Genomic DNA, 21,808 nt, shown 5'->3' with positions numbered 1-21,808 from the left:
CATAAAGGCTAAACAGAAACACTAAATTATATGATCAATAAGTTATGGCAACATATGTTTTTAGCTAAATTGCTTTAACTCATCAAAATAAGTTAATAATTTACAACTTTTTTTTATACGTTATACAAGATTCAATAAAAAATTTTAAGTCCCCCTGTGGTGAAAATCAAGCTTTTAATGTTTATATGTGACAAACCATGTGTAAATTCATAAGTCGACACCATTGCTGAGTATTTTCTCCTTAAAACTGCAGTGAACCAAAGACAGTCTCAAAAACACGGTTTGAAATCGCTGGTGTTTCTGACGTCACAAACTACCTTGTAACCAATCAGATCAACGTGTGATCGACAACCAGTGGATCTCTGAGCTGGTGTGAGTGAGTGGAGGCGGGGCTCATTTGCATATTCATAGAACCGCGTATACTAAATGAGGCAAAGTTACATTCAAGGTATTTTAAAGCTACACTGTGTAATTTTTTAAGTTGATTCTTAGCAAAAAACACTTTGTTCTTTCAAAATGATATGTGCTCATTAATGTGTAATTACTTTTACCAACTAATCAAGTATTCTTGTAAGCGTAGAATCTGCCATTTAGAATATACGAGCGAGTCGCTCGAATGGCGGCAGCCATGTTGCGCCTCCATCTTGAAAATACATTAGCCAAAGAGGGACATACCTGGAAATTCAAGCTTCTCCTTTCACGTTTACACTCAGTGGCACCGTGACAAATGCGAGGGGGAGATTACTCGCGACTGCCGGCAGATTTGAAATAATACATCCACCGTAGGAGTTAAAACGCCCTCGGAATGGGAGGGGCTAGAAAGTAATATTCAGTTGGTAGTCATAAACAATTTCACCGCTAGATGGGAGAAAATCCTACACAGTGTAGCTTTAAGGCATGAAGAGTTTTTTTTCAAGGAAAAACATTTACATGTGCAATTTCGGTGATTAAAGATGAGTTTTAAGGGATACAATTATTGACTACAGGGGGACTTTAAGTCAGTTTAATGTTTAATTTAAGTTGAAATTACTTAAACATCCAAGTTGATTGTACTTAAAAATATAAGCAACAACTTTTTTTTACAGTGCTTTTTTTGGTGCTTTCTACTTTTTGTGTAATTTATCTACTTAAAGGCGGCATTAGATGGAAGCTTTTCTTCTCTTTAGTGACTGTATATCTGAGTGAAACTGGAGCAGATGTAGGGCGGGGCTTGATTTTGTCCATGTGGATTTGATTGGATGCTGTGGTTTGCAATTGGCTGATCTTGTGTGAGTGACAGGTTGCTCCGCCCTCACACCAGTAAACACATCATCAGAGAAGAGAAGAGCTGCAAGAAGGAGGAGAGTTTATTTTGATTAAAGATTCAGAGGCACATGAATTATGAAAAATAATGATGTGCACAGATAAATCACTTATAATAAATATAATATTCCATAAAAAATAGTATTTGTCATTTTTGAAATGAACCGTATACAGCCGTCTTAAGAATGACTCTACTTGTGTCACGGTGTGGTGTAGGTTGAAGAAGACAAAGAGGCCAATGGCTCCAATACATAAATTTTACTAATTCACTGAGATAGGCACATACAGGCAGAAGGTTTACACACACCAAACACAACGTTACATAGACGAGAACTGAACCAGACTGACTGCACAGAAGGGAACTAAATACAAACACAGATGAACACTAATTAACAGAACACATGTGATGCAGATGATTATGATAACGATGAACTAAACCCAGGTGATACAACTGAACTAATGATGACAGTGAAGAAGACAAGTCCAATGAAAAAACAAACTAAACAGAACACAACAGTGACAACTTGTTCCTACTTTTTCACACTTTATCTAAATTATGGGTGGCACTTCAGGAAAATGATGTCATGTATATCTGCGACAAGAGCTGTTTTCAATCCACTGTACCTCCTGATTATCTTATTTTTCTTTTAATATGGAACAGATAAAAGATGCTGCACTTTTAGAGTGATTTCTGAAGGATCATGTGACACTGAAGACTGGAGAAATGATGCTGAAAATTCAGCTTTGATCACAGGAATAAATTACATTTCACAATATATAAAAATCAGATATTTTGATATTTTGAATCAGAAATATACTGTTTTTACTGTATTTTACATCAAACATATGCAGCCTTGGTGAGAATAAGAGCCTACTTTCAAAAACATAAATAATTATTCCAAACTTTTGATTGCCAGTCACTGTATATATTTTTTAAACTGGTCTTTAAAAAGGATGATTCACGCTTTTTTTGGATTAATACTTCACATATTAAATCTTGTATCGTTCTTGTATGGTATTTTTGGTCTGTTTTGAAGTTTGACGGATGTAAACTCATCACTGTCTGCCTCTGTTGTGTCTTCACGCTGCTAGAGGACCATGTTTGTACAGCTTTTTATCTCCATAATCTTGACGTGTTTTTGAGGCCTTGGGCTGCACTTTCCCTCTGACTCCTGATTCATTTGTTTTCACAGGATCTCTATCTGTGAATGACTGATCAAAGTGAAATGAGGGGACTTTGGACCGTCTTCAGAGCTGATGCTCTTCTTCTTCTTCTTCTTCTTTTTCTTCTTCTATAGCAACACTTAAGTCACAAGTATAAATGCATGGATGTCATTGCATTAGATACAAAGTTTCAAATCAGCTGCATCTTAATATGTTAAAAGTTATTTTTAGGAGATGAAGTCACTTTACATAGGTAAAGGGTAGTAAATAAAAGGTTTATTTCGAATAAAACATCTAAACTTTTTTTATATATATACTTTAAAAATATATGCTTTGGTTTCTTTATTTTAAATAGGCTATATGCCATATTTGGATTGATATATAACAGTGATGTTCAGACATTTTAAGTGTGCATAATAATTAATAGGCTATTAATCTTATATTAATATTGTTAGCAACTGTAAAAACAGAAAAGGTAAGTATGATGGATATAAGTAAATAAGTATGTTATGAAATAATAAATCGTTGCAGTAGAATGACACGTGACTCAGTTGTGACCAGCTTTATGCTCGCGCCCTCTAGTGGTTAAAATCAATCTGAAAACTTCTGATGGTCGTACTACAAAACAACACAAGTTGAAGAGTACAGGTTGGTAGCATTTGACATTGATACTGATTACATGAAGTTAAATTTAGGCTAATATGTCAATAAATAGCAATTTGGCACAGATATTCTTTTTAGGCTAAAAAAAAAAAAATCGATTCAAGCAGGCTTATTGTCATTAACTAAAACCAGAATTGAAAATAAAACCATTAAAAGATTTTTTAGCCATTAAAAAAAAATCATTTTCTTTAAAAATGAAGTAGTTACCTTGTTGCCAAAGCAATATGTTACTTAAAAAAAATTATACATAGGCCTATAAAAATGTATGTCTTTTATAATGATCCTAAATTATTAATGATACTTTTTCTACTAAAATAACACTGATTTTGGTTCAAACATTTGATATCATAAATTGCTAATTTTGATAATCATTTCAAAGCCACCTATCAAGCCTTTTTGACTTTTTAATCATTGACAGGATGTTTATATATATATATATATATATATATATATATATATATATATATATATATATATATATATATATATATATATATATATATATATATATATATATATATATATATATATATATATACAAACAACTTGGCAACATTTTACAATAAGGTTGTATTACTTAACATTATTAACTACCTTAGTTTTAACATGAAAAAATGACCTGCACTTCTAAAGCATTTATTAATATTTGTTAATGTTAATTTCAACATTTTCTAATATGAATAAAAATCGAATTTGTTAATTTGTTAACGCTAGTTAATGCACTGAACTAACATGAACAAACGATGAACAGCTGTATTTTTATTAACTAACATTAACAAAGATTAACAAAAACAGTAACAAATGTATTGCTCATTATTAGTTCATGAAATATGTTAACTAATGTTAACCAATTAAACCTTATAGTAAATTCTTAATAAAAGTCTTAACAATTAAATTATCACTTGTTAAGATGCTAATTCTTTATATCAACAATGACATCACCACTCACAGAAATCACTGTGGTAAAACCATGGTTAATTTAGTAAATTACTATGTTTTTACTTCAAAAATCATAGTTGAATCGTGGTTCCTATGGTAAAACCACAGTTATGTTTGTAGTTATGATTTTACTACAAAAATCATGGTTACTGTGGTAAAACCATGGTTAATTTATAGTTTACTATGGTTATACTACAAACATTTTAGTTTACAATGGTTTTAATACAAACATGTTACAATAGTTTTACTACAAAATCATTGTTGAATCACGGTTACTGTGGTAAAACTATGGTTAATTTGGTAGATTACTGTGGTTTTACTACAAAAATCATTGTTGAATCAAGGTCACTGTGGTAAAACTATGGTTAATTTGGTAGATTACTGTGGTTTTACTACAAAAGTCATTGTTGAATCACGGTTACTGTGGTAAAACTATGGTTAATTTGGTAGATTACTGTGGTTTTACTACAAAAATCATTATTGAATCATGGTTACTGTGGTAAAACTATGGTTAATTTGGTAGATTACTGTGGTTTTACTACAAAAATCATTGTTGAATCAAGGTCACTGTGGTAAAACTATGGTTAATTTGGTAGATTACTGTGGTTTTACTACAAAAGTCATTGTTGAATCACAGTTACTGTGGTAAAACTATGGTTAATTTGGTAGATTACTGTGGTTTTACTACAAAAATCATTATTGAATCACGGTTACTGTGGTAAAACTATGGTTAATTTGGTAGATTACTGTGGTTTTACTACAAAAGTCATTGTTGAATCACGGTTACTGTGGTAAAACTATGGTTAATTTGGTAGATTACTGTGGTTTTACTACAAAAGTCATTGTTGAATCACGGTTACTGTGGTAAAACTATGGTTAATTTGGTAGATTACTGTGGTTTTACTACAAAAGTCATTGTTGAATCACGGTTACTGTGGTAAAACTATGGTTAATTTGGTAGATTACTGTGGTTTTACTACAAAAGTCATTGTTGAATCACGGTTACTGTGGTAAAACTATGGTTAATTTGGTAGATTACTGTGGTTTTACTACAAAAGTCATTGTTGAATCACGGTTACTGTAGTAAAACTATGGTTAATTTGGTAGATTACTGTGGTTTTACTACAAAAGTCATTGTTGAATCACGGTTACTGTGGTAAAACTATGGTTAATTTGGTAGATTACTGTGGTTTTACTACAAAAATCATTGTTGAATCATGGTTACTGTGGTAAAACCATGGTTAATTTGGGAGTTTACTGTGGTTTTACTACAAAAATCATTGTTGAATCAAGGTTACTGTGGTAAAACTATGGTTAATTTGGTAGATTACTGTGGTTTTACTACAAAAATCATTGTTGAATCATGGTTACTGTGGTAAAACCATGGTTAATTTGGGAGTTTACTGTGGTTTTACTACAAAAATCATTGTTGAATCAAGGTTACTGTGGTAAAACTATGGTTAATTTGGTAGATTACTGTGGTTTTACAACAAAAATCATTGTTGAATCATGGTTACTGTGGTAAAACCATGGTTAATTTGGGAGTTTACTGTGGTTTTACTACAAAAATCATTGTTGAATCAAGGTTATTGTGGTCAAACCATTGTTGATGATTCAGTTATATTAAATTATTGTTTTTGGACTCGAATACAACTTTTAATTGGATGTTACCACATGTAAGGTTACATGGTTTCAGCACTGCTTGTGAATTATGAGTTTGATCTGATGTCCAAAGGCTCTGTTTGCTTCTTTTTCTCTCATCCAGAGCCCGTCTGATTGGTGTTTGTCACTTCACACGTGAAGCAGAAGGCTTGAAGAAGGACGAGCTCAAGAGATGCAGAAGCTTTTATTGCTATGGTTGCTTTTGTAGAGTTTCTTTAGCGGGAAGCCACTCAGCCACACTAACAGAAGAGCGCTCAAGAGGACAATCCCTCTTGTATCTTTTTTATCCTCCATTTAGTCCCTCTATGTTACCAACAAAAAGTGCATTCCTTCAAAAACAACCCCTTTAGATGCACTCAGACTCTTAACACTTATCGCCTTAAATCTGTCCTGAGAGCAAGTCGAGTTTGAGCCTCATCCCTTTAGCTGTCAGTTTCGTTCATTTAAACACATCAATGACTGTATAATGTGGCATTTGTGTGGAAACAATGCTAATACGTGTTACATGGTGCTGGTGAATGCAGTCTGACGCCTGAACTCTTGTCGAGAGGCTGCAGACTGTCCCGCTCCCATTAACAGGCATTGTATTGAGAGTAAAGAGACAGTTCCTGAAGCCCTTTCCTCTCTTGCCTCAGTGCCAGTCACGCGTGAAATCACTCCAAACGCATTCCTTATTGTTTGACCCCCGAACATGTTTGTTTTTGGTTTGATCTGATTGTTCAAGACAATTTTAGACCTGTTCTTCCTCTTCAAGTAAAGAAACAGGTGGCTTGTGACACATCTTTTATACAAGTCAAAATAACAGATATCAAGAATAATAGCTTTTACTGCAGCATTTGCAGTAATTACAAAATTAACCACGTTTTTTTTCACAGTAACCATGGTTCATCAATGATTTCTTTTTTGTAAAACCATAGTAAACAACAAAAATAACCATGGTTTACCACAGCATTTGCAACAAAACCATAGTAAACTACAAAATGAACCATGGTTTGTACCACAGAAAGATTCAAACTATGATTTTGGTAGTAAAACCATGGTAAACTACAAAATTAACCGTGGTTTTACCACAGTAACCATGGTTCTATGATTTTCTAGTAAAACTAATAACTACAAAATGAACCATGGTTTCACCATATTAAGCATGGTTTACCTGTGATTCTTGCAGTAAAACCATAGTAATGACAAAAAAAGGTTTTACAGTCATTATTACAGTTTTAGTAAAACCATGGTTAATTTTAATAAGGGTCAGAATGACCAAAGTCATTTTAATTTGTCAGATAAAGTATAAATAACTATTTTTCAAATTGGTTATCAAAAAGGACATCAAAAAAATCATTACAAAAATAATTGACACCAAAAATCATTCTGCTCGTTGAGTTCAAACGTACCCAGGTGGCAAGAATGTGCATTTCGTGTTTCGTTTGCAATTTTTATTTATTACATATAAGAAATTATACAATGTCATTGTATACAACATAATGATGTGTTTTTCTCGTTTGTAAACTATCGTTTCCGTCGCGCTGTCGAAGCGAACGTGTGTTACGTTCACAAACCTGTCCTGTGCGCTCGCGATTATGAGCCCAGTCACCATAACAACCAGCCGACCAATAGAAGAACGGGAAGCTGTTTACAGGGGGGTGCGCCGTTGCTAAGGTGACCGGACAAACGTCCTGCAGCAGCAGGTATTAAACTGGCCCCGGAGCTCTTGCTGCCCCGGAGACCTTGAGCTGAGACGCGCACAGACGCACATTCTCCAGCAGCTGCACCTCTGGAAGTCACACACACTTAATCGGATAGCTGCTACATTTTTCCTTTCTTGAGTTATTGGATGTTATTTCCCTGTCACTCAAGGCTCCTATCGGTAAAGACAGGTGAGTTGATGCAAGGTTTTCTTCAACGAGTACGTTAGACATGAAGTATTATCATCTAAAACAAAAAAACAGGTTACACTTTATTTTAAGGTGTCCGTTTTACAGTGTGTAATTATACATTTAAGTACTGAGTAATAATAATTAAGTACATACATGCACTTACTATATGGTTAGGGTTAGGAATAGGGGTTAGTTGCATGTAATTATGCATAATTTATAGTTATTACTAACTACATGTAACATGTGAAACAAAGGAAACTGTAAATAAACTGTTACCAAATGTGTTTATAAGTATTAGTGAAGATTATGTGCATGATTAAATTACAAAATGCGTCATCTGGTAATTATTCAAATGATAACTAAAACTAAAAACTAAATAATAAAAAATAGCTAAAAAGGGAAACTAAGTAAACCTGCTTTATGGTAGCAATACTAGTTTATTGAGTTTTGTTAAACTAAACATATTGGTTGCACTTTACCTTTTTACAGTGTGATTATACATTTAAGTACTGAGGAATATTAATTAACATGTACTTGCTATAGGGTTAGGGTTAGTTGCATGTTATTTCTGTTAAGGAACACTTTATTTTACATTGTTACATGTAGTTACTAAAGTAATAACTATAAAGTATGCATAATTACATGCAACTAACCCTAAACCAAACCCTAACGTTAATCCTAGCCCTATAGTAAGTACATGTAGTTACTTGATATTACTCAGTTCTTAAGTGTATAAAAGTACAGTGCAACAAAGACACCTTCAAATAAAGTGTAACCTTGTTGTTATTACTAGATAGTAAGTACATGTAACAAGGACGCTGTACCAAGATCTTTGAATATCGAAGGCAAAACATAATATTGTGTGAGTCCTAATGCACCTGCCATGCTGAGGAATGTTAGTGGTTTGGGATCTGCTCTATTGTGTATCCAGTTATGAGATGTCGTAAAGAGTGACCTGTGAAGTTTCCGGAAAGTTCTATGACCTCTATAAGCTGGAGAATCCAAATAAAGCAACACCATAGTAAACTACAAAAATTAACCATGGTTTTACCACAGTAACCATGGTTCAGACTATGATTTTTGTAGTAAAACCATGGTAATCTACCAAATTAACCATGTTTTTACCACAGTAACCATGATTCAACAATAATTTTTATAGTAAAACTATAGTAAGTACAAAAATAACCATGGTTTTACCACAGTAAGCATTATTTAAATATGATTTTTGCAGTAAAAACATAGTAACTAACCATGGTTTTACCACAGTTACCATGATTTACCTATGATTTTTCCAGTAAAACTATAGTAATTACAAAAATATCCATGGTTTTACCACAGTAAGCATTATTTAAATATGATTTTTGCAGTAAAAACAAAGTAACTAACCATGGTTTTACCACAGGTACCATGATTTACCTATGATTTTTCCAGTAAAACCATAGTAATTACAAAAATATCCATGGTTTTACCACAGTCATTGTTCATTTTTATAAGGGTTAGGATGGCCAAAGTCAGAGTATTACTTTAGTAACTACATGTGTAACATATGTAACAATGTAAAATAAAGTGTTACTTAACAGCAATTACACGCAACTAACCCTAACCCTATAGTAAGTACATATTGTTAATCAATATTACTCAGTACTTAAATGTATAATCACTCTATAAGCCGGAGAACCCAAACAAAGCTTCCACAGTAATGCCTGATAATGAAAACAAGCAGTTGGTCTAATCTTCATTGTGTCCTCAGGATTTGGCTGGGAAAGGAGCATGCTGTCCATGAGTTACACGGACGACCCCTGGCCCGAGGGTTCGGTGGGGCTGGAGGAGGAGGTGGTCACGGCCGCCGCTCAGGCCGAGAGCTTGGACCGCAGCGGTTCAGTCGAGTGCAACAGCGCCGAAAACCTGGACGACAGCCTGACCAGCCTCCAGTGGCTCCAGGAGTTCTCCATCCTCAACGCCAGCCCATCCCAGTCCACCCACCAGCACAGCCACTTCTTCGGGAGCCGAGTGGGCTCAGATGCGCCCGCGTCTCCTTTAGCGGGAGACCCGGCGTCCATGGGCATGCCTCTGACTCCTGGCAAACCCACGGCAGCTTCTTTCTACAGGGTGCCGTCCTTGTCGGCTCTGCCCAGCCTGGTGGCCCACGGACACTGCCCAGATGAAGTCGATTATAAGACCAACCCTCACATCAAGCCTCCGTACTCGTACGCAACTCTCATCTGCATGGCCATGCAGGCTAGTAAGAAAACCAAAATCACACTCTCGTGCATCTACAAATGGATCACGGACAACTTCTGCTACTTCCGCCATGCCGACCCCACTTGGCAGGTGAGACGCAATGTACACAGTATGCAATAAACCTCACAGTGTTATAAAACAGCATTCATTTACACTCTGGTGCTCTTCGCATGTCGGTCAAAAATGAGCGATTAAATTAATGTACTATATTTTAGTTCGATAATGTTTTTATTTATTTAATATTTTGTATTTTTTAGGGGATTTTATGGTACTAAATTATATTGGCGCTGTATTTATAATCCATTTGTTCACTTTTTTTTTCTCCAAAGACGACACTTGGCAGATTATTGCTGAAGTTAAAAAAGTTTTAAAAAGTGAACTCAAAAAAAGTTACTGAATTTTACTTTATCGTTTTGAAAAATGTGTAAAAATACTATTTTCAATTTTTATATTTCAATTTTTTCAAAAATATGTTTTACTCTAAAACTGAGAGAAAATCAAATAAATGTAAACAAGTTGTGTTCCAAATTTGAGCTTGATATCTAAAAAAATGAGCTTTCAGTCAGATTTTGTTTAGGCCGCAGTACCAAACGTTTCCACTAGATGAAATTCGTCTCCCATTAATTTCCAATGGCGTAATCTTTTTTTCATTTTTGTTCAAGACCATTTAACCTGTTCGAATGATGTCCATGATTTTGTGTGTGTGTTCACAAAGCAAGTGCCAAAACCAAATACCAAGTTTCGTACTGTTCCGATGAATAAAAAAATTCTTTAAAAAACGCATGTACAAATTTTTCGGTCAAGAATGGCCGAAGAGCACCAGAGAGGGTGGATGAACCTAATAGATGGTTAACCATGAGACCGGCATCATTTGCATAGCTGGCAAATGCAAAGAGTGGTGTTTTGCTATTGTTTGAGCGGACTGGAGCGAGATTAAGCCTTCTTAGCACCTGCTGAAGTAGCTTGTGTATTGGAGAGAGACCAGCAGAAACCTTCCAGAAGGCCGTTGTTTAGAGGCTTGATATTTTGAGAGCTTTTGATGATGGTTGTATACTGCTAATGAAGTGCCCTCAGATGTAAGAATAGCAGCAAAAGTGTAATCCTAGCTGACTGCCGAAAGGTGTCCTGCAAAAAAAGGTACATTTGTCCCCTTTTGAAACGTGTTCATGAGGCAAGGAGGAAGAATGAGCTCATAAGTTGGATATTTAATAAAAGAAAAACGAAGAAAAAAAAAAAGCGGGGGATTTCTGAAAAGATTTAGTTGTTGGTGAATTATTAATTAACCCCTTAGCCATAACCTCCTTTTCTCTGAAGAAAACGCAGACATTCCCTCAGTTTTTAGATATTTTAACTCAAAGCAATGGTTAACCAGGATTAGGAAGTCAGTGCTTTATTTAGGCTAAACGCAATTAGCTTGTGGTGGCTGGCGTGCCCGAAATATTGACATTGGACATTTGTGGCTATTAGTCCATCTTTATTAGCTGTGCAGTCTCTTGCAAACTACTGCAAATTGACAAAATGATAATTTAGCATGTGCATGTATATTCATAATTCAGATATGCAGTCTTCCTCTTCTAGGAAATGGTCCACAAAAATCAATGATGCATTTTGTACTCATTTGGATAGCTAAATATTTGTCCAATTAAATGCTGTTCTGAATGACAATGTCCCATATACCACCTACTTAGGAAGTAGCAAATGAGGTAACACTTTACAATAAGGTTCAGCTTGTTAACATAGTTAATATATTAGGCATTACAGATGTCTAGATTTTGCCTGCCAAATTTTGTTGAGTAACTGTAAATGTAAATGCACCTTTAATACATACTAATTGAACTTTTTGTATACATGTTAAAAATGCTCAAACATTAAAAATTTATTAGTATTTGTAGACATTAGCATTGATCTAGACTGATAAAGGATGTAAAAGTATTGTTCGTTTTTTTTGCGATACACTGTAAAAACTATTTAATAAAACAAAGATTACTGAAGGATGTTTTACAAGAAAATACTACTTCTTTAAAATGTAATAATTAATTAAATGTGTTAATGCCGTTTACGTCAAGGACGATTACTATAACAATATAGTTGAGATCTGAGTCAAGATTTTTTCCTGCTTACGAACTATAAAAACATTGACAGCCAATCAGAATCCATCCTTAAAGAGCTTGAGTATTTTAAGCGACAGACGACAAAACTGCAGCACACACTTACAATAAACATTCTCGTCCATTGGTTTGGACACTAATATAGTCACCATTATAGTTATCCTTCTTGGTGTGAACTGGCCTTGAGTTGCCGTTTCTTTGTAATTATTTGTAAAATATAGTAGCAATTTCTGATACCAATATTCAGTGTACTTAATGCATTAACTAAAATGAACAAATTGAACCTTCTTGTAAAGTGTTACTTGTCATGGGTAATGGATGGGAAAACTAAAGCCTAAATTAAAGGGTTAGTTCACCCAAAAATGAAATTTCTGTCATTAATTAATCATCCTGATGTCGTTCCAAACCCGTGAGACCTCCGTTCATCTTCGGGACACAAATTTAGATATTTTTTGATGAAATCTGAGAGGTTTCTGAACCAGCCATAGGCAGCAACGTCATTTCAACTTTCAAGGCCCAGAAAGGTAGTGAAGACATCGTTAAAATAGGCCAGGTCATGTTTGTAAATGAGAAGTGGTTCTCAAACAGTTTACCTGGATAAATAAAGGTTAAATAAAAAAAATAGTCCATGTGACTACAGTGGTTCAACCTTAATGTTATGAAACGACGAGAATAATCTTCCGAAGATGAACAAAGGTCTTGCGGGTTTGCAACGACATGAGGGGGAGTAATTAATGGCAGAAATTTCATTTTTGGATGAACTATCCCTTTAATTTACCGCCTAAAATCAGACAAGCCCTACGAAATATATAGAGAAATACGTCCACACAAGGAAAACTGCACTCAAGATATTTCACAAGGTCTTTAATGCCTGACTTCCACTATAAATAAATAATTAAACTAGAGATTAATAAATTTTCTCACTCATCTTTGCAGAATTCCATCCGCCACAATCTGTCGTTGAACAAATGCTTCATAAAAGTCCCGAGACAAAAGGATGAGCCAGGCAAAGGTGGGTTCTGGAAGATCGACCCCCAGTACGCAGAGCGCCTCCTCAGCGGGGCCTACAAGAAGCGCAGGATGCCTCCTGTGCAAATCAACCCGGCTCTCCAGAACCGCATCAGGATGAACCCCCACAGCGGACAAGCTGTAGCCACCGCAGGAATGGCTAGGAGCCTTTGCGTGAGTCCTGAGTCCCAGCAGCTCCTGAAAGAGTTCGAGGAAGCCACGGGAGCAGATCAGAACTGGGACCCTCGTTTGACCGAAGCCACCATGTTTAGTTGTTGGGTTTCAGGGAAGGGCGGAAAGAGGAAACAAGGGTACAGCCACAGGATCGGTGGGAGCAAAGCTGCTCGGCGCTCAAGCTCCCCGCTTCTGGCCATGGATGAGCAGGAGGACTTAAGCTCCCTAAAGGGCAACTTTGACTGGGACGCCCTCCTGGACTCGGCCCTGAATGGAGAACTGAGCTTGAACGAAGGGGGTCCGTTGAGCCCCATTCCACGAGACGAGGACTTGATGGTTAGGGGCACCCATATCAGCCCCCTTGAAGCGGCTCCTGGAGGGGTCGTTGAGAGCCACGTGTTGATGGAAACCCAGAGGAGCAGCGAAGTAGACTTTGATGAGGAAACTTTCCTGGCCACGGCATTCCTGCAGAGTCCCTGGTCGGAGGTGGACGAGGGCAACCGTCCGGATTTCCTCTGTAGCTCAACGGTCAGCATCGATCAACTCTTCGACCTGGGAGACTCTCTCGGAGGGGACTTAAGCAGTAAGATCGAGTCTCTCCTTTGAAGAGACGCTTGAGTTACATTCGGTCCTTTGGAGACTCAAACAAGTCAGCGAATTAAAGATGGTTTGGACTGTTTAGACCCCAAAGATTTCATTCTGGATTCCGTGAACTCCACGCGAAGATGTATTTTTAAAAAAGCGTATCTATTTCTAATACTGATTTTTATGAGTAAATTTTTTTTTTGTATTTGACATGTCATATACCTGCATTAAAGTTAATCTAAGCAAGTTCCTTAGTGAGTCCTCAAAATCATGCATCATGTGGATTCGGTGACTGAACGCCAACCATGAACGGACAGCACTGGAAGTTAGAGATGCGCAAGGTTGTTGTTTACAAAAGAAAGAGTTTAATTTAAGAAATGAACAGTCATATTCAAACTAATTCTGTAAGATGTACAAAATCAGATGCGCAACTGAAATGATGACATGCCTTGTGACTGCAAACAATGTGCTTTCTGTGAGTTTAATGCTGTTTAGAGCAGTCGTTCTCAGGAAGTCCCCATGCAGGGATACACATTTGTGGATGTCCCACCTGATTTATATCATCATCTTCATCTTCATCATCTCTCTGGCAGAGACTCCAAGACCTGAACTGGAGGTGTGTCAGATCACTGACCACTGGTTTATAATCTTTCAGAGTTGTTTAGGTTTATAGTCAACAAATGAGCTGTTTTAGTGCTGCATGGCTGATATGAAACAGTGTATTCTGATAGTGAAAGTGAATGGGATTTAGGGGTTCCTGCCCGTGTTGGATTATTAAAACGTATGTGCCAAACGTTCTCTTCTAGCTCTGGTAGATTTATACAGTACATGCACATCTAACCACTTTCATGCACATATTGTGTTTCAAGAGTGTTACGCTGACATTTTACACCAAGACTACTTTTATCTTCTTATTTAGATTGTTAGTACTAAGTAAATTTAAATGGGATGAGTTAATCGCTTGGGAAGACATGTCATTAAAGCAAATAATAAAAAGGCTCTCATATACCTAACCTTTTTGTTTGTATCAGTACAATTATTTTCTAACCTTCATGTTGTAAGTGCCAAGGGAAATGAGGTAGCACTTTATTTAAAGGTGAGAGTTACATGTTACATATACTCACTATAGTGATAACACTATAATTACAAGTAACTATGGAATCCTAAACCAAATCCTAACCGTAGCCATATATTAAGTACATGTAGTTGATTAATTTGTGTAATTACACTTTAACAACGTCACCATAAAACAAAGTTACACTTTATTTTAAGCTGTCATTGTTACAGTGTAATTATGTATTAATATTAAGCAACTACATGTACTTACTATAGGGTTAGGGTAGGATTAGGATTTGGTCGAGGGTTAATTGCATGTAATTATGCATAACTTACTGTTATTACTATGGTAAGTACATGTAACATATGCAACAAGGACACTGTAAAATAGTGTTACCAAACAAAGTGTAACCGAAAAGGATTGGCAAAACAGTCACATTTTTTATGCCAAAAAACATTTAAATATTCATGTTACCTAATCTCTAATTTTTGTTGTTGCTGCAATTAGTTATTTAAATTAACTTATACTATTTTGAGATAACTTGAGATAACTAAATTAAAGTTAACTAAACTTAAAATTTCATGTCAAGCACGAACATTTACAGTAAGTTGAAACAACACATTATTACTTATTCTAATGTTGAATTTTAAGTTGCGATAACAAATCGCAGCAATAATTCTTTTTACAGTGTATGGTTGTTTGTGTTGAATTTGTCATGTCCTCAAAGTTATTCAAATTTGGTAATGCACCTATACATGTATATATATATATATATATATATATATACTGTATATATATATATATATATATACTGTATATATAAATCAAATGATTGTTTAACAACAAAACTTCTTCCAAAGATACTAGTGGGTCAGTTAATGTTCTGTAGGTTTCACAAATTTAATTTGGCCTCAAGTTGTTCTAAACCTGTATAAGTTTCTTTGTTCTGCTGAACACAAAATATGATATTTTGGAGACTATGGTTATGGTTATGGCCAAACAGTTGATGCGTCCCATTGACTTTCGTTGTATGTAGAAAATAAAATACTGTGGAAGTCAATAGGGGCCATCAACTGTTTGGTTAACCATAGTCTTCAAAATATAATCGTTTGTGTTCGGCAGAAGAAAGAAACTCATTCAGGTTTGGAACAACTTGAGGGTGAGCAAATAATGACAAAACTTTCATTTTTGGGCAACTACGTTTTTCTTTCTTCGTTGACAATGATACAAAATTAGTCTTCACACTGCACCTGTCTGCCTTATTTCAGAGATCACCTGTAACGACAAACTGATAGGAAACAAGTGCGAGTGCACAATAAGTTTATTTTGTAATAAACACTCAGGGTAAATGACAGATACAGTATTCTTCTTGATGAGATCGTCAGTGCACAGCCAACAGGAGATCGCCAGGAACACAGCAAACAGGAGAGCGTGACACAGGGGCTGAGACAGGCGATCCTCAGTGAGTGGGTGAGTGAAGAATCCGTAGTGAGATCGACCGTGAAGAATCCGTGGTGACATCGACAATGAAGAATCCGTGGTGAGATCGACAATGAAGAATCCGTGGTGAGATCAGCAGTGAGGAATCCAATCCAGCACAGAGCAGGCGAAACACGAGGAAAACAAACAGGAGCAGGCACGCAGACGGGGATTCATCAACAACGATCTGACAAACATGGGACGAAAGACAGGGCATTAAATAGGCTGTGATAATTACAATCAGCTGTCGCAGATCAGGATGATCGGGAGATCAGAGACAACGCCCACATGAAACAATGAATGAACTGAGACACACCCACACACTCACACACACACACGTAAACACACAGACTAGAATGAGACAGCGGATCTACCAACCGTGACAGTACCCTCTCCCCTAGGAACGCCTCCTGGCGTTCCCAGAACACCCTACCTGTCGATTGAAATCATCGATGAGGGAGTGATCCAGGATGTCTCGAGCAGGTACCCAACTCCTCTCCTCCGGACCGTAACCCTCCCAGTCCACCAAGTACTGAAACCCGCGTCCCCTCCGTCTCGAGTCCAGGATACGATGTACCGAATAAGTAGGTTCCCCATCTACGAGTCGCGGCGGGGGAGGAACCGGGGCAGGCGGATTAAGATGAGAACGAAACACGGGTTTTATTTTGGATACATGAAAGGCGGGATGAATTCTCCTGTACGCTGGAGGAAGTTTGAGGCGGACTGTCACCGGACTAATAATCTTGGTGACAGTGAACGGGCCAATGAATTTGGGGGCAAGCTTATTAGACACGGAGCGGAGAGGAATGTTCTTAGTAGAAAGCCACACTTTTTGACCAGCGACGTATACGGGTGGCTTACACCGGTGGCGATCGGCTTTAGCCTTGGTGCGCGCCCCCACATGGAGCAGAGTCTCACGGGCTCTAGTCCATGTGCGGTGACACCTCTGGACGAAGGCGTGAGCGGAGGGGACCGCGACTTCGGGTTCCAGACTCGGAAAGATAGGTGGCTGGTATCCTAAGCTACACTTAAACGGAGAAAGGCCCGTGGATGACACTGGCAACGAGTTATGTGCGTACTCAACCATAGAGAGTTGTTGGCTCCAGGACGAAGGATTCTTATAGACCAAACATCGCAACATTCTCTCCAGGTCTTGGTTGGCTCGCTCAGATTGACCATTGCTCTGGGGATGATAACCCGAAGACAGACTGACTGTGGCCCCTAATAATCTACAAAACTCTCGCCAGAATTTGGACACAAACTGGGAACCTCTGTCAGAAACCACGTCCATCGGGAGGCCATGTAACCGAAAGACGTGATCAATGACCGTGACCGCTGTCTCCTTGGCTGATGGTAGTTTGGGCAAGGGAATGAAATGTGCCGCCTTCGAGAACCGGTCCACTACGGTTAAAACAACCGTCATGCCATTAGAGGGCGGGAGGGCGGTGACAAAATCTAGCGCTATGTGGGACCAGGGTCTAGAAGGGACAGACAGCGGTCGAAGTAACCCATCAGGAGGTCGGTTAGACGTCTTAGCAGTGGCACAAACTGAACAAGCCAAAACAAAATCGTGAATGTCGCGAGCCATTAATGGCCACCAGAATCGTTGCTTTATTAAGTAGCTAGTACGACTTACTCCTGGATGACAAGCCACGTTGGAGCAATGACCCCATCGAATAACGTCGGACCGCGACCCCTCCGGCACAAACAAACGATTCGGTGGGCAACCGGGCGGAGGCGTTACCCCTTCTAAGGCCGTCTTGACCTTCGACTCGACCTCCCATACGAGTGTGGAGATAACTACTTTCTCGGGTAAAATACACTCGGGAGTAACCGGGCGTTCGGATGGATCAAAAATACGAGATAATGAATCGGGTTTGATGTTCTTGGAACCCGGGCGGTACGAGAGAGTAAAGTCAAAACGTCCGAAAAAAAGTGCCCACCGAGCCTGTCTGGAGTTGAGTCTTTTGGCAGATCTAATATATTCAAGGTTCTTGTGATCGGTCCAAACGATAAAAGGTACCCCCGACCCCTCTAACCAATGACGCCACTCCTCCAACGCTAACTTGACGGCCAACAACTCTCTGTTACCAATGTCATAGTTACGTTCGGCAGGTGATAAACGATGGGAGAAAAACGCGCAAGGATGCATCTTGTCATCTGAGGACGCGCGCTGGGATAGAACTGCTCCTACCCCCACCTCTGACGCGTCGACCTCCACCACGAACTGACGTGTGGAATCAGGGGCGACGAGGATGGGAGCCGAAACGAAGCGACTCTTGAGGTTGGAGAACACCGCCTCAGCTGTGTCTGACCACCTGAACGTCGTTCTGGGGGAGGTCAAGGCAGTCAGAGGCGCGGCTAGCTGGCTGAAATTGCGAATGAAACGCCGATAGAAATTGGCGAACCCCAGAAACCGCTGTAGGGCCTTACGGGAATCTGGACTTGGCCAATCCATCACAGCCTTAACCTTGTCAGGATCCATGCGCATTCCCTCAGAAGAGACGATGTATCCTAAAAAAGAGACAGACTGTGCATGAAATTCGCATTTCTCCGCCTTGACAAAAAGCCCATTCTCTAGCAGCCTCTGAAGCACTCGTCTGACGTGCTGAACGTGTTCCTGGAGAGACGAAGAAAAAATCAATATGTCATCCAGGTAGACATATATGAACTGATCAACCATGTCTCTCAACACGTCATTGACGAGTGCCTGGAAAACCGCTGGGGAGTTGGAAAGCCCAAAAGGCATAACCAAATATTCAAAGTGTCCCCTGGGGGTATTGAAAGCGGTTTTCCATTCATCCCCCTTCCTGATGCGAACCAAATGATAGGCATTACGTAAATCCAATTTTGTGAAAATGGATGCTCCCTGCAACCTCTCGAAAGCTGAAGACATCAACGGCAAAGGATAAGTATTCTTTACCGTGATGTTATTCAGCTCCCGGTAATCAATACAAGGCCGCAGAGAACCATCCTTCTTACCCACAAAAAAGAATCCCGCCCCCGCGGGAGAAGAGGAAGGTCGGATGAATCCGGCTGCTAAAGAATCAGAAATATATTTCTCCATGGCCTCCCTCTCAGGAACCGAAAGAGAGTAAAGTTTGCCCTTAGACGGAGACTTACCTGACACTAGATCTATTGCACAGTCATAGGGACGATGCGGAGGGAGAGAAGCAGCCCGAGACTTACTGAACACTTCCTTCAGGTCCAGATACTCCGCAGGCACGTTTGATACATCCGCCGCCTTCTCCTGTAACACAGAAACAGACACAGACGGACAGGCAGAAACAAGACAGGACTCATGACAGGACACGCTCCACATAGAAATAGTGTTGGAGCCCCAATCCACACGAGGATTGTGTCTGACGAGCCAAGGGTGACCCAACACCACCGGGGCGACAGGAGAGTCCATAAGGAGGAAGGGAATAGTCTCAACGTGGTTGCCAGAGGTGATGAGGGTTATGGGACCAGTGGAGAGAGAGATGTTGGGGAGCTGTTGACCATTTAGAGCACTGACCGAAATCTGATGGGGAAGAGACAAGATGGGAAGGTGTAACTTGTGAGCTAACTGAATGTCCATGAAGTTCCCCTCGGCCCCGGAGTCCAAAAGTGCCTGGCAAGTGTGCGTGCTGTTGGCCCATCTCAGCCTTACCGGCAGGAGAGTGGATGGTGAGGACTTCCCGGCGGAGATCCCACCCGATAGTAGCCTCAACCTTACTATCGGGCTTGCTCTTTTACCGGGCAAGAGTGTAAGAAGTGTCCATGGCCGCCGCAGTAAAGGCAGAGTCCCTGGGATCTCCGCCTTTCTCTCTCCTGCCGGGAAAGCCGGGCTCTCCCTACCTGCATGGGCTCGGGATCGTTGGTGGGTCCGACCGTGCTCTCCTCCAGACTGCCCCTCGGCTCGACTCCGCCATGGATGCGGCGGGGAGGGAGGTGTTGGTCCAGCTGGTTGATGCGGGCATCCACCCGCAGAGCCAGGTCGATGAGTCCGTTGAGCCGAGGAGGCAGGTCCAGCAGGTAGATCTCGCGTTGAACACGGTCGGACAGCCCATGCAGGAACATATCCCACTGTGCCTCCTCGTTCCACTTGCACTCCGCCGCCAGGGTCCGAAACTCAATCGAGTAATCCGCCACCGAAGAGCTTCCCTGTTTCAGGTCGGCTAGTCTTCTGGCCGCCTCCCGGCCGGCCACCGCGCGGTCGAAGACCCTCTTCATCTCTGTGGAGAGTGCGTGGAACGAGGCGCAGCATTGGTCCTGGTTCTCCCACACCGCTGTTCCCCACAACGCTGCTCTCCCCCTCAGCAACGTAAGGACGAAGGCCACCTTGGAATTCTCAGTCTCAAACGTCTTCGGCTGTAGAGCAAAATGCATAGAACACTTTGTGAGAAACGCTCTGCAAAAGTTTGGCTCACCAGCATAGCTCTCAGGAACAGGTAGTCGTGGTTCTGGACGATCTCTGACGTCTGGCACGACGGGGGGAACAGGCGGTGTGGGCGGCACAGTGGGAGGGCTCAGCAGTTGGATTTGCTGAGTGAGCCCGGACACCTGTGCCACGAGCGCTTGAACCGCGCGTCCGGTGTTAGAAATACTCTCCTGTTGCTGATCCATCCTGGCGATACTGTGGTCCACAAAATCCTTGAAGGACTCCGCGCTCGCTGCTTCCATGGTGGTCAGATCGTTCTGTAACGACAAACTGATAGGAAACAAGTGCGAGTGCACAATAAGTTTATTTTGTAATAAACACTCAGGGTAAATGACAGATACAGTATTCTTCTTGATGAGATCGTCAGTGCACAGCCAACAGGAGATCGCCAGGAACACAGCAAACAGGAGAGCGTGACACAGGGGCTGAGACAGGCGATCCTCAGTGAGTGGGTGAGTGAAGAATCCGTAGTGAGATCGACCGTGAAGAATCCGTGGTGACATCGACAATGAAGAATCCGTGGTGAGATCGACAATGAAGAATCCGTGGTGAGATCAGCAGTGAGGAATCCAATCCAGCACAGAGCAGGCGAAACACGAGGAAAACAAACAGGAGCAGGCACGCAGACGGGGATTCATCAACAACGATCTGACAAACATGGGACGAAAGACAGGGCATTAAATAGGCTGTGATAATTACAATCAGCTGTCGCAGATCAGGATGATCGGGAGATCAGAGACAACGCCCACATGAAACAATGAATGAACTGAGACACACCCACACACTCACACACACACACGTAAACACACAGACTAGAATGAGACAGCGGATCTACCAACCGTGACATCACCCTATCATGATTATTATTGGGCATACTGTACTTCAAATTAAAATACAATACAGATATCTCATGTTGTGTGTGTTGTATAAAAGAGCTTGAAAAAGATCTAAAACCGAATCCCCCTCTCAAAGCAACATCTCTAACTCAGCTCATGCTTGATTCCGCTCCACTTGTGCTCTTGCTTTTATTATGCGGTGGGAGGAACGTCAAATAGAGCAGGACAGTGTGTGTGTGTGATTTACACAAGCCTCTCTGCTGGTCTTATTTTGGGGGTGACACTCTCTGTGT

The 21,808-nt window shown here is 39.8% G+C and overlaps 1 protein-coding gene across 1 annotated transcript; it reads left to right on the top strand.

The window, feature by feature from the left end:
• The first annotated feature begins 7,460 nt into the window (after positions 1–7,460).
• On the top strand, positions 7,461–14,719 carry foxj1a (forkhead box J1a). The gene is made up of 3 exons (XM_084087488.1): positions 7,461–7,604; positions 9,355–9,935; positions 12,890–14,719. The coding sequence occupies exons 1-3, from the start codon at positions 7,562–7,564 to the stop codon at positions 13,739–13,741; spliced, it is 1,476 nt and encodes a 491-aa protein (XP_083943614.1). The 5' UTR covers positions 7,461–7,561; the 3' UTR covers positions 13,742–14,719.
• Positions 14,720–21,808: the final 7,089 nt, after the last annotated feature.

This window comes from Abramis brama (genome assembly GCF_963993115.1).
Source record: "Abramis brama genome assembly, chromosome: 1".
NCBI classification, from domain to species: Eukaryota; Metazoa; Chordata; class Actinopteri; order Cypriniformes; family Leuciscidae; genus Abramis; species Abramis brama.
Note: the sequence above shows the minus strand (reverse complement) of the source record. Positions and strands in the feature narration are given on the sequence as shown.